General features: G+C 40.0%; 1 protein-coding gene across 3 annotated transcripts in view; it reads left to right on the forward strand.

The window, feature by feature from the left end:
- The window catches only part of Nmo (serine/threonine-protein kinase nemo), a 121,658-nt gene that overhangs the window by 66,841 nt on the left and 42,125 nt on the right, over positions 1 to 12,692 (forward strand). For all 3 annotated transcript variants that reach the window (XR_011733494.1, XM_071787593.1, XM_071787592.1), the window contains exon 4: positions 10,039 to 10,145. Coding sequence is in view for 2 of the 3 variants with exons in the window: in XM_071787593.1 (XP_071643694.1) it covers positions 10,039 to 10,145 (107 nt within the window). In the remaining variant the exon portion in view is untranslated. The remainder of the gene's footprint in view (positions 1 to 10,038; positions 10,146 to 12,692) is intronic.

A 12,692-nucleotide genomic window follows, 5' to 3' on the forward strand; every position in this document is an offset into this window, starting at 1 on the left:
TAAGTTCTCGGTGGCCGCAAACTAATTTCGCTTCTCTCTCCTCTTGCGGGGGTTCTTTGTCTTCCGAGTCAACAAGTCCTTGCGCAGAGGTTTACCCGCTCTTCCTGAAATACGCGAGGAAACTCACCCTCATATATCGCCCAGGTTTGTATCGTGCGATTATTAAAGCCGCCCTTAATAATTAATCGATGCGCGTTTTCGATACCGCAATTTCTCGCTTTCGCATTAATCTAGGGGACCTTTTATTTTTTCAAATTACAGCATCCCTCGCATAAAATAAATTTTCAGTCTGTTGTACCGTTAACTATCTTTATTATCTAGTTTAGTTTTATTTCTACGTTTATCTTTCGGAATATAATAAATTTATTATTTATTCCATGTTCAACCAGCATCGTAAATGTTCAAATGCATTTAACTAACATATTTTTTTACACGTCGTTTTATATGTCGTAGACTAATGGTTTTTATCTTTTATAATATTAAATCATTGTATTTAATAATTTCTGCAATATTTAAGAATATTACATTGAATCCTCCTTTTAATAATGGATTTTTCATATTGAAAAGATTGAGCATCTCCACAAACTTGTGCAAATATTAATTATTCTTGCGCGCCACGATTTAAATACAATCGATCGATAAATTCTCTTTGTTTCTTTCGCGATTTTGCAAGATGAAAATATATCAACTCTAAGCGTTTTTTCAGCTATTAATATTAGCTACACCATTACGTACGGCCGCCTACTTGCTTTAATCCATTAACGACACGCCACTCGCGCGTGGCCGTTGTTATGTTAATGTCCCGATATTTTTTCACGGTATATCTAATGTGTTTGATCAATGTATAACGTTCACGGGAAACGATTGCGCGATTACCTGATTTTAACCGGAAATGAATCTCTTTACGTAGTTTTTTGTCAGCGCGTCGAAAAGTATATTATCCCTTTAATAGATTCAAATCTCTTGTTTAATTAAAAATATTTATATATTTGAGAGTGAGAGTGAGAGAAAGAAAAATATCAATGTATATAATATAATTATTTTAGATTGTAAAATTAGAAGTAAATTATAAGAATAAAAGTAGAAATTAACACTAAATTATATAAAATATTAATAAAAATATAATACAGAAATATAATATAAAAAAATAGATAAAAAATATCATATTAGAAGTAAATACTTATAATGAAAAATTATAATTTTGTGAATACACTAAATTTTTACTTCGTGTGAACAATTATTTTTAATTATTATTATTATTCCTGTTGTAACTTTCCTTGTCTTTGCATAATGCTTTAAAGTTATTATAAAGATATTTTGGGGAAATATTGCTCTCGACAATTGTATCTGCGTCTGGCTATCGTCACTTAATTATGTCAAATAGTTTAGATATATTTAAGCGTGGGGTCTAGATTCTATTTATTGAGTACATCTTACGGGTCCGTGCACTTGGATGTTTTTCTATCTTTTTTAAGTCTCTAAGAAGCTCGGTGTTTCGAGCACTTATGCCATCACGTCTCGAGTTTCCAATGCGCGTCGGCGGTTGCATCACATTGCACACGCCACGATCTCCCACGTTTCGCTCGGGAGAATACGCGGCGGGAAATCGCCGACGAAAATCGGAGGCGAGCGAGCGAGCGAGCGAACGGGTGAGAACGAAAAACGCTTCTCGTCGACCTGGATAGGTTCCGGCGCGGAAAAAGAGTTTCCGGCGGGAACGAGGCGCGTTTGAACGAGGCTCATAACGACGCTCCGCTCGCATCTCGCATTATCTCCTCAGTCCTCACAATAATCGCCGCTCGTTCACCACCTGTTTCTCGTTTGTCTCCCAAAAACCGTTTGCCCTATTTTCTGAAGACGACAGGAACTCCTTGCTTTCTAATAGAAATACATAAATAAATTAATGATGATACTCTTAAAAGTTGAATAGTGAAATATCACTCAAAGAGAGTAAATGGTATAAAATTTCGAGGAAGATCCTGGAGACGCGCTGATTCTCATCGGATGTCTTCGCATTCGCACGTTATCGACCCGCGATTTTAATTTTCGATCAGAATGTCAGCTGTCATCGCCGATTATCGCCTTCCTCGGAGATCCGACTCGCACACAATTAACTCGGCGACACTTTGACGGGTGACGACGTTTCCGTTCCTTACGACACTAGGGGGGGGGAGGGGGGAAATCGGTTTACGCTGTTTTATTAACGAATGGACATCCGGCGCGGAGCGCGCGGAGGCGTCTCTCTCTATCTCTTTCACTTGCCGGAAAAACGCGAATCACGCACGGACACGCGCGTGGGCATACACGCGCGGGTTCCCACGCCGTTATATCCACTTGCGAAAGAGGACTACTCCGACGTGTTGGAAATTGCATTGGAAAGTGGGGAAGAAAGACAGAATTCGTTCTCCTGCTTTTCAAAATTTTTATTTACATAATTTTTATTTCTAACTTATATTTAGAACTTATATTCAGAAAAGAAAATTTAATTTTTTGATAAGCTCGGCTTTTGTGAGACAATATTTTATTTAATAAATCATATTCCGTGCGCGTAAGTCGACCGTAATATTACGGAAAGATGCGTCGAAAAGTCCAAGAGCTCTTTTAAAAAAGCTCACGAATTTAAGCGAAACGTCAAAAGTGTGCGCGATATGATTCACCATTCTTTTTTACGCTTTTCCACCTAGCATGGGACGTGAATAATTTTCTATCTCTCCTTTGACGGGGTCTCTTTTTACGCGAGTATTCCCTTTGAGTATCGATGCGCGGTATTTAGAACGCGCGCTATTAATGAGGGCACTTTGTAACGTGCACGACACGATGTTAAATGATAAAACCACGCATGCAAATATTGCGAACAAATAAAAACTGTACAAAAACCGTCAGCTTCTCCCATTAATTCCATATAATCGTATTTATCAATGATTCCAATAATAATACGATTCAAATTTTATTGATTGAATTAATTTCCGTAGAAAGAAAGGAGACACAGGAGAAAAGTTTGAAATTAATGAACGTATAATTTGGGAAGTCCGGCTTTCTCGGTGGTAAAAAGTTTGAAGGAGATTTTTCCGGACTCGATTTAAACGATTTATTTATTTATTTTTTTTATAAACGGCTCGGCTGCTGGCGCGGACGTTTCTTTTTTCGTCGTCTGGAATATCTTGACGATCGACGAGCGCTGTATAAGAGGCCGTCGCGACGCTGAAAGCAAGAGAAAGAGAGAAGCAGGACTTTATTGATTATTCGCGGTCAGACGTTGTGAACGACGCTTAAGGCGTCGTCGGGAGGACGATACCGTGTCCTAAGGATCCCTAAACGAACACGAAATAAATTTATCCTATCTGGCAGAACAGAAGTGTATCGTGTATCGATCCAAAACTTCGTCTATTTTTTTCCTTATATACGGCTTTTACACCGATGTAAAGAGAAACTTCCCGATTGATCTGACATTTTATCACGTTGCACATAAGTGCGTCAATTTTATGCATTAATTGCAAGATATGTCGGAACTTGTCGAAAATGACAAAGATGGGCAATGCCCTGTGAGTTCACGATAATTTAACCGAATCTGAAGTGTTTAAATTAATTCCTGGAATTTCCCTTAAAATTCCTGGTTTCGTATTTCCGACATTGATGGCAGCTTCCTCCTCGCGTTCAGCTTCTTCGAGACATATTGAATATCGCGCTCTCCGTGGATATCGATCGCACGCGCAGTTTTCGGTCGGCCCTCAGAGGATCCTTTGTTCGCCATTCATCACTCGTTTCCTTCCATTTTCTTTTTTTCTTTTCTCTACTTGGCGCGCGTACGTAAAATTTTATCGAATAGCTGTCAGTCTGAGTAATCATTAGAACCCGGTTACATACGAATGAGGGATTGGCAGACAGAGATAATTAACTCTGAATAATCAGCTAATTAAAAGCTGCGTTATCTTCTAATTAAATGAATAGTTCAATGTTCCTGAGAAAATGTAGACAATATTGTCTAAGCTTTCGTTTTTTTTTACTTTAATGCTTCAAAAATAAATTTCTTTTACATAACGAATTGAAAACTTTACAAGCGTGATGCTGAAATTATATAATCTAACGTTGAACCAGAAATTCCCAATAACTGATTTTACACATTTAGAGACTTTACAAAAGAAGCGAGTCTTATCGAATAACGAACTTGTTATTTTTCTATATAAAAATTTCGATTTTTGAGAAGACTTCTGGACACGACTAAACTGATATAATTTTTCTCTGATCATCTTTTAATCTAAATTTTGCACTTTTTTATTTTGATTTCTGGTAGGTACTTTTAGAAAAAAGGACACAAATTTTGCAGTGTATAGTACCGCGTACCCTTACGAAGAAAACGAAGTTGATCGCATTTCCTGAACTAGTTTTACTTGATCAAAAATAGAAAGAAATACTTATATAGGGGACCGTTAGTTCAGGATCGTTCACGTTTTTACGACATTGCGAGAAAATGTCCCGATTCGATTCCCGGCGTGCGTATCGACGTATCCCGAAGAAACGAGGGTGGTGACGAAGTCCCGCGGTTTAGACTAGGACACACTTTTAATTTAGAGGCCTCGGATTTGAACGGTTACGAAGGATTTATCGCCGGTGTCCTTTTCTCTCGAATGCAGATATTCTAGCGCGGAAATCGACGCGAGTTCCGAATTCTGAGACACGGAATGGCGATTGAATGGGACACGCGAAACAGTTTATCTCGTCGCGTTTTGCTCATGTTAAATATACACCGCGACTCGAAATTTATACCGAGTGTCCGCGTCGTGGATCCTCGACGAGATTCATCGCGAAAGTATTTAAATGTATGCAAAGTCGGGAGTGAGCACTGACTCCCGGGGGAGAGAGAGCTAGGAAAGAAAAGTCATGGAAACTTATTCTGTATGCACTTCTCCCAATTTTTAAACGGATCGCATGTTACGTTGCAGGTGTAATTAATCGCTCACTGCAGCTCGTTACGTTTACGCAGAACAATCATTCTTTTAAAATAATTTGAAATATATTATCTCAGAAATTATTATTATCCGTGGAATGTAGATAATACATATTTGTGTGAGTAGATGATCATCCAGATTATTAATCATCGTACAGCAAAATTTGCTTTCAAAATAATTTGAGATATTTATTATCTAATGAATACGTTAAGTTAACATTAAGTTAATACAGATGAGTACTTAAATTTTAATTATAATAATATGCGTTAATATGAATAGATAGTGACCCGGATTTTTGTTTGTTATTAGTTTTATTTTAAATAATTAGCTCCAAATTAAATGATAATTATTTAGGGGCTACATATATTTTTTAAACTAATACATCAGGAAAATATCTTTTCTATCATTTTCTACAAAATCGTTTGAGAGCAAAACCGAACCCGAACTCTTCACAATGCCACAACCTCTTCTTCAAATCGGTGCAACAGAAATTCGCGCCTTTTTTAAGCAGCGCGAGAAAACAGTATCGCCCAGAGTTCTTTCTCTTTCTCTCTATAGGTGTTCCGAAGTCGCTCGCGCGAGTCGGGTTCGAACTTGGTTGACCGGTCGGACGAGCCGGATCGGCCTTGCTCGAGCACCTCGGAGTCAAATAGCCGTATTCATAGTCCTTCCTTGAGGATAAGGATTCCTTGTTCCTTATTCTACATTTCATAAACCTTCCTTGACCGATCAAGGAACCTTAAGATTTATGAAACATAGAATGAGAAACAAGGAATCCTTATCCTTAAGAAAGGACTATGAATACGGCTATAAGTCTTCATCATCATCATCATCATCATCCTCGTCTTCGTCGTTGTCATCGATGGCCACTTCTTTGTCATCCAGTCCGGCCAACAAAGAATCTAAAGGGGTGTTCGGCAATACTCATCCCCGAGAGAGATGCAGAAGCTCTAGAGATGTGCGAATAACCCGATACTTCCGTTCGACTTCCGTCCTCGTCTCTGATACCGAATTTTAATTTGCGGTCTAGACACAGAGATGTGTTGAAAACATGTAAGGTTTCAATCAATGATGCAACTTCCGCCGAGGTTTGCGCCAAGAAAGAAATTAACTCCAAAATTCTGATTCTATTTTGATCCTGGATTCAGACCGATCTGTCGTTAAAAAAATTACAGTAGAGATAAGATACGCATATCTTTTCGGTCTTCATGATCTCCTAACATATCGCGGCTTATTCGCGAGATATGGGATTCCTAGCGAATCCGCATATCCGGAGTCCTCCAGATTCTTCTCTCTTGGACCGGTACCGGATGAGAGAGAACCCGACGAGGGGGAACAAAGGGGGAGGGCAGAGAGATAGGAAAGGTACGAAAGGGAAGACGGTAGAAAACGGCAGGATACTCAATTCCCTTCGCGCTCGCTCGCTCAACGCGGCGCGGAGCAGAGAGCTGGGAGCAGGGAGAGAGATGATGCTAGGGGCAACTCTCGCTTTGTCCAGGAACCGGTCGACGTGCCTACCAGGAGGCAAGCAGGCAGGCAGGTACACATCGATCCGCCAATCGTGCCTTAAGCGTGCTGCACAATGCCGACAATGATGAGAGCTTTCAGGAAAAGTGTCCCCGAAATGTAAAATGCGATCCACTTCGATTTTTGTATTTTCCAACGTTAATAGACATTGTTATACTTTAATGCATTCTTCTGTGCTATTTTTTTGCAGTTTTTTCATTATTTTATAGTTTTTTGATAATGAAGTCCATCTTTTTTTTCACGAAAATGTCTAGACACCAATGACGTTATTATCGAATTTCGAAGAAATTGGCGCACCGGAGTGCCTTTGTTCTGGGAAAAATACACCACAGTGCTTCTAATCCGATCTCTATAGAGTTCTAGAAATGTTTCCGACGCGCAAAGTCGCCCTCGGCTATTGTTTCTCACCTTTTTGATGACCGCAGATCACAAAAAAGACGACTCTCATTTCTCCTCGTCGATAGTTAGGAAGATTTTTATGATTTCAGTTAAAGAAAAAAGTCGTGAGAAAGGATCGCGAAAATTATGTAGGAAAATTAGAATTATTTTTGCTAATATTTGTGCTTTTTTCCTAACTTTGATGAGTTAAGAAAAAAGCACAAATCCTAACTAACTAATTGTAAGAATATTTTAATTTAGATTTGTTGAATACTCTTGCTCTAATTAGAATTAGGAAGAAAATATTCTTTTTTTTTTCCTTTCTTTTTCTTTTTTTAATAAGTGATAAAAGGACTGTTTGAATGAAAACTGAAAGAACGCACGGAGAAAATTTACCCCTCTCAGCGCGTTCGTGGCATGATTTTCCCGGCGGGATCTCGCGGTTGTTTGCGTCGGAAGGCATGCACGGCTATCAATCATGCCCTGAAACAGCAATAGAGACGTTACGACGTAGCGAGGAGATATCGTATTCCTGTAAACGCAAAGTTCAATTCGAAATGGAGCACTCGAGATAAATCGCTTTTTGCCACACGGATTTCTTTTTATGTGGCAAGAAATGCGGAATCTTACGTTCCTCCAGATAAAGTTGCTCAAGTATAAGCAATATATTGTAAATGTTTTATATTTGATATGCGGATACGGATAACGTACAGAGAGCATAGAATTTCTCTCCGTCTTTTTAAATAAAATATCACCGACATATATTAGATTGCATATTAGATGGACTTTTCATACGTATATGACGAAGAGTGTTGTCTGTTTATTTAAAAACGAAATTTTACATTAAATTATAAGATTTACTTGAAACCTGACAAAGAATAACTTGTTATTTTTTGTCGCGAAGCTTATTTTATAAAATTTTGTTGAAATTTGCACTATATTCTTTTTTAACATATTAGAAACATGTATATTTTATATAGAAATTAGAGTGCTCTATAAAATAATTTCGATTGCTCGTAATTCGAAAGCAACGTTTTTATGTCGAAACAAGTAACTCTTTTTATATTTGTCATCGTTTTACGCCTTTAGCTCCGGTATATCCTGTACAGCTTTCTCAATGCTTCAATTATCAAACGGTAATTATGCGTCACGAACACTATGGACCACACTATGGTACCCTACCCTATTTCGCATCGTGAAATCGAAACGTCGAGCTTCTGATAATTCAAAGGGGCCGATGTGCCCGTGCGCTTTCCGGTCTTTGATCGCGATCAATCGATCGGAGCTTCAGCTTGGCTGCGCGCGGTTAGGAGAGCCACCGGCTCTCAAATCAATACTTTTAGACAATAGATAATGTGACGCGGCAAAATATAAAAACACGAGAATAATTTTGTCGTATGTCAATAACGTCGAAATACGCGAAGGCATAAAAATTACAATCTCAAATCCCGGTTCTAGGTTCTCTTCCGAAGCCAGTTTGAGTTCTCGCAATCTTTCTTTCTCTGTCTCTCTCTCTCTGTTCCTCTCTCGTCTCTCTCTCTCTTTCTCCCTCTCGACTTGCATACCGCATCAGGTTCGCGCCAGGGCAGCCTCTACCTGCATTCCAATCTACCCGGTCGACCTCATTCCGCCATTATACTATTTCGTTCGGTCTCTCGGTTATCTCGCGTTCCTCCGAACATCGTTTGCTCGCGCGCTTGCTTGTTCGCGCGAGAGCGAGTTTTCGGGGCCGAATTATGTCACACGACGTCGGATCCCTCGTTCCTGTCATTGCGCTCCCGATTCGAGATCGTTTCTTCGATATTTTTGTGGCTATCCGGACCACGATAAAGTGTAGGACAAACGTAACTGAGTTTTGTACCTACGATCATTAATTTTTACGCTGAGAAGAAAAAATTATCGGTATAATAAAGTGCGATATAGATCAAAATAAATTGATTTTTTATAACGGTGCAAATTTTTTATGTTGAGAGAAGAAGAAACTTTCTGTAAAGAGATGCCAAATTATTCGATTACTGATTTTACTGCGATTTTTTACCGACCTCGACATTAATTTTTCCGATATTGTTCGCAAAGTCCCTTGGTAGCGATCGGTCGTTCCGCGTAATGGACCCTCTCTCTCTCTTTCTCTGTGTCTCTCCTGGCATTATGACATCGACAATCGTATTCATTACGGCCGATTCGATCACTGTCAGCAGCAGGCAAGTAGATACCATCGAGAGCCGTATATCGATATTCATTATCTATTACGTTATCCCGGACGATCGGGTGCTCGGTCATTCGCCAAATGCATTCGTATACGCCATAAATCAAGCGCCGCGAAAATATTAACTCTCTCGACCGCACACGTGACACGGATATTTCACGATGAAGCGATCCGCACGCGTGTTACTTTACACCGCGTTACAGCGCGATTGCAGTTTTACTTCGGACGTTGATGGATCGGTGTAACTCGGTGACGGATTATTCGCTCAGTGGCCGTTGTTCCGATAAAAATTTTTCCTTTTCAGAAGACCGCGCGGCCGATCATTATTATTTTCGCTCGCGACAATTAAGCGGACAGTGAAATATTATTCAGCTAATAAGGAAATATAAAATCATTCGGTAATGGAAGGATATCTGTACGGTGCGTATGCGCAATAATGATAATAAGATCAATATCGTCCGTGATATTCATGATAAACATCGATAAAGTAATTATTAACCGCGAGATATAACAACAACCCGATTAAATTTGCTTTAATATATTAATTAATGTTCCAATTAATATTCTGGAAACGTCGCAGACACACAATTCGATATTTTATCTCCAATATCGAAATTAATATCCACATAACAAACTGTTAACGAACATATTCGTTTTACTTCGCGCGGGTATTTAGGCTTCTAAAAAAAATAAATTGTAATCTCCGATTGAAGTTCAAGATTTAATGCATTTACGTTCGGTAACGTTATCGAGAAATTTACATGCCGTGTCAAAAATGAGATTCGAAGGATTATTAAGAGGTTTAAATGAAGTCGTCGTACGGCGAAATTAATCGACCTGTTTTACGGGTGCGACGTAACGATCACGGAGAGGAGAATCACCTGTTAATTGCTAGTCGCTGATTACACACGTGCACGACACGACTTAGCATAATACGAGCGATCATAATCGATAAATTCCTTAACGAGCCACCCAACACAGATACGTGATCACCGAGCTGCTCCAGAGCGACTTGCACAAAATCATCGTGAGCCCACAGCATCTCAGCCCGGACCACATCAAGGTCTTCCTTTATCAGATCCTACGAGGTGAGTAACAGAAGCAGCTTTAACATATCGCGTTCTTTTTATTGCGCGTGTAACGATACGAACGGAAATTTTTTTTTAACGAAGAAGACGAGGAGTTATATCACTTTATGCTTTTAAAATTTACAGCAGCGTATTTTGTGTTATAATTTTTTTTATACAAGATGATACATTTTACTGTTAAGTTAAATTAAAGAAATGTAGACGAGATATGCCATTCAGGCGGGTAACTAGTAGGTGAACTCGATTAAGACATAACGCTTGTATCCCTCGTCAAGAAACGAAAACCTGTAAAGAAGGTAGGGATAAGAATGAGAAAGTTCGATGTTAGAGCATCCAGAACGACGAAGATGCCGGTCCGGTCTCTCTAGACGACCTCTCAGGAGTCGTTGAGGTCGAGATTCCGAGATAGTTCAGGTGGGAGAAAGCGGGGGGAGAGGGAGAACGGGGTTGGGTGTGAGGAACGAGATGAGAATAGCGAAGGAGGAGGAAAAGTCGACGGTTATAAAAATCCACGAGCGGCATATTGCCTTCGTCGTCGTGGGACAACAACGGTTAGGCGGGCGAGCGGGAGGAGGGAGACGGAGGATGGGGATTTGGCAGGAGCGGTGGGGAGAACTGGGATAAACAGGATCGTTTCTATTCATCCCTCGGGATCATCCCGGGATCTCGACGCTCCTATATCGTTCTTACATTGTCTGGGCTTGCCGAATTACTCGTCCTCGCCCCTTCCCTCCCCCCTTCCCACCGTCGCGCTCTGTCCCTTTCCCGGGGCTTGAAAAATGTTCGTTCACCCTTCTCGTAGTGTCTCGTTTATCTTTTTCTCTTGGTCGATTCCATCACTGTTTTTCTTTTTTCGTAGAGAAAAAAAACGCGCGGAGATAAGTCTCTTGCGACTTATTTTTCCATGTAATTAATACTGTTAATTTGATTAGTTCGGCAAAAATTACAAGAAGAATAAGGTTATAATTCTTACTTGTGGCAGGAGGCTCTTACAGAATTAATGTTAGTGATATTAAAATTTCACACGACAACGCGATACGAGGAGGATATACGCGAGAAGACGGGTACAATATTCACAATTTTATTCTTCCCTCTGTGGGGGATATGAAAAACCCGAGATTCTCCCGCGTGTTAGGAGTTGCATATTGCACCGTTGAGTGTAATTTTAATCAAAGGCACAGCGCGCGTGATTACATTTCATGGATGCGGAATTTTATTAGAAGACTGCCGTCCCTTTGTATTTCGTGCGCGCGCGATTTGACTATCCAAAAACGTGGGATAAACATCTCTCATCGAGTGAGAAAGAGAGAAGGAGAGAGAAAGCGGTTCAAAGGGTGCGCTGGATTAAAAGGTCTCAACACGACACGACACGATACAACATGAGGATGAAAAAAGAAAGGCGACGGGCGTCACCTAAAAATGAAATTGCACGACGATATAATAGACAAATTTAACAGTTTTTGTTCAGTGCTAAGAACTCCTCAGTTAAGAATCGGTTTGGTTTCTCTCGGATTTTCTTCTCTTGTCAAATATTATTTTCAAAGAATTCGAGATGTTGTGTGTTAAATATATTATATTATATTATGTATGTCAATATTACTTAGTATAAAATAAAGATAACGAGGTAACATAATCCAAATATTGTAATTACGCTTATTAACTTTTATATTTTTATCTTCAAGATGAACCTCCAAGAGATATTACATCGAAATACGTGGTGGACAATTATTTACGACAGACAGTCGCAGATTTTTCATTAAACGCGAAAAAATGGCAGCAACGAGAAAGAGAGAGAGAGAGAGAGAGAGAGAGTGTGTGTGTGTGTGTGTGTGCGTGTGCGTGTGCGTGTGCGTGTGCGTGTGCGTGTGCGTGTGCGTGTGCGTGTGCGTGTGCGTGTGCGTGTGCGTGTGTGTGTGTGTGTGTGTGTGTGTGTGTGTGTGTGTGTCATCTTTTCGTACGATCGATTCTGTTTATATTGCGACCGAACGCGACACTCGACGAAATGAAATCGCCGATAGAGAGAAAGAGAGAAAACGGGACGAAGGAGGAAAGAGAAGAAGAAAGGTGGAAAACGAGAAACGAGCCGCGGCACGTTAAATTCATTACTTATGCTTCTCTCTTTGCATATACAGCGCTTCTGGGCGATATTAGAGTATATCTCACGATCTATCGCGTGCGATTAAATTCTCGCTGCCGATTTTGAATCGCTTCTAACTCCAAGAATCGCGATGTTCACGTTGGGAAATTCCCATAACGTTGTACATCACACGCTTAAAAGGAAAAACCGCAGCGTTTGCAAATAGAAGATATATATTCACATCTAGCTGCAGTCGAATAAATCAAAATAACATCGAAGACAAATCGATTTAAAACAGCAAATAGAAAAGTAGCTCAAACATGTCGATTAGAAAGAGGAGAAAATTTTTGCGCGCCACCGCGATAATCGAGTTAGAGCCGATCCTCTCGCGAGTACATTCTTCTGCGGCCGAACGCATCCTTCGGCTTCTATTATTAAAGACGTGGAAGACACGGCGGACAGGCGCAAAG

Source organism: Temnothorax longispinosus, chromosome 9 (assembly GCF_030848805.1).
Source record: "Temnothorax longispinosus isolate EJ_2023e chromosome 9, Tlon_JGU_v1, whole genome shotgun sequence".
Classification (NCBI taxonomy): Eukaryota; Metazoa; Arthropoda; class Insecta; order Hymenoptera; family Formicidae; genus Temnothorax; species Temnothorax longispinosus.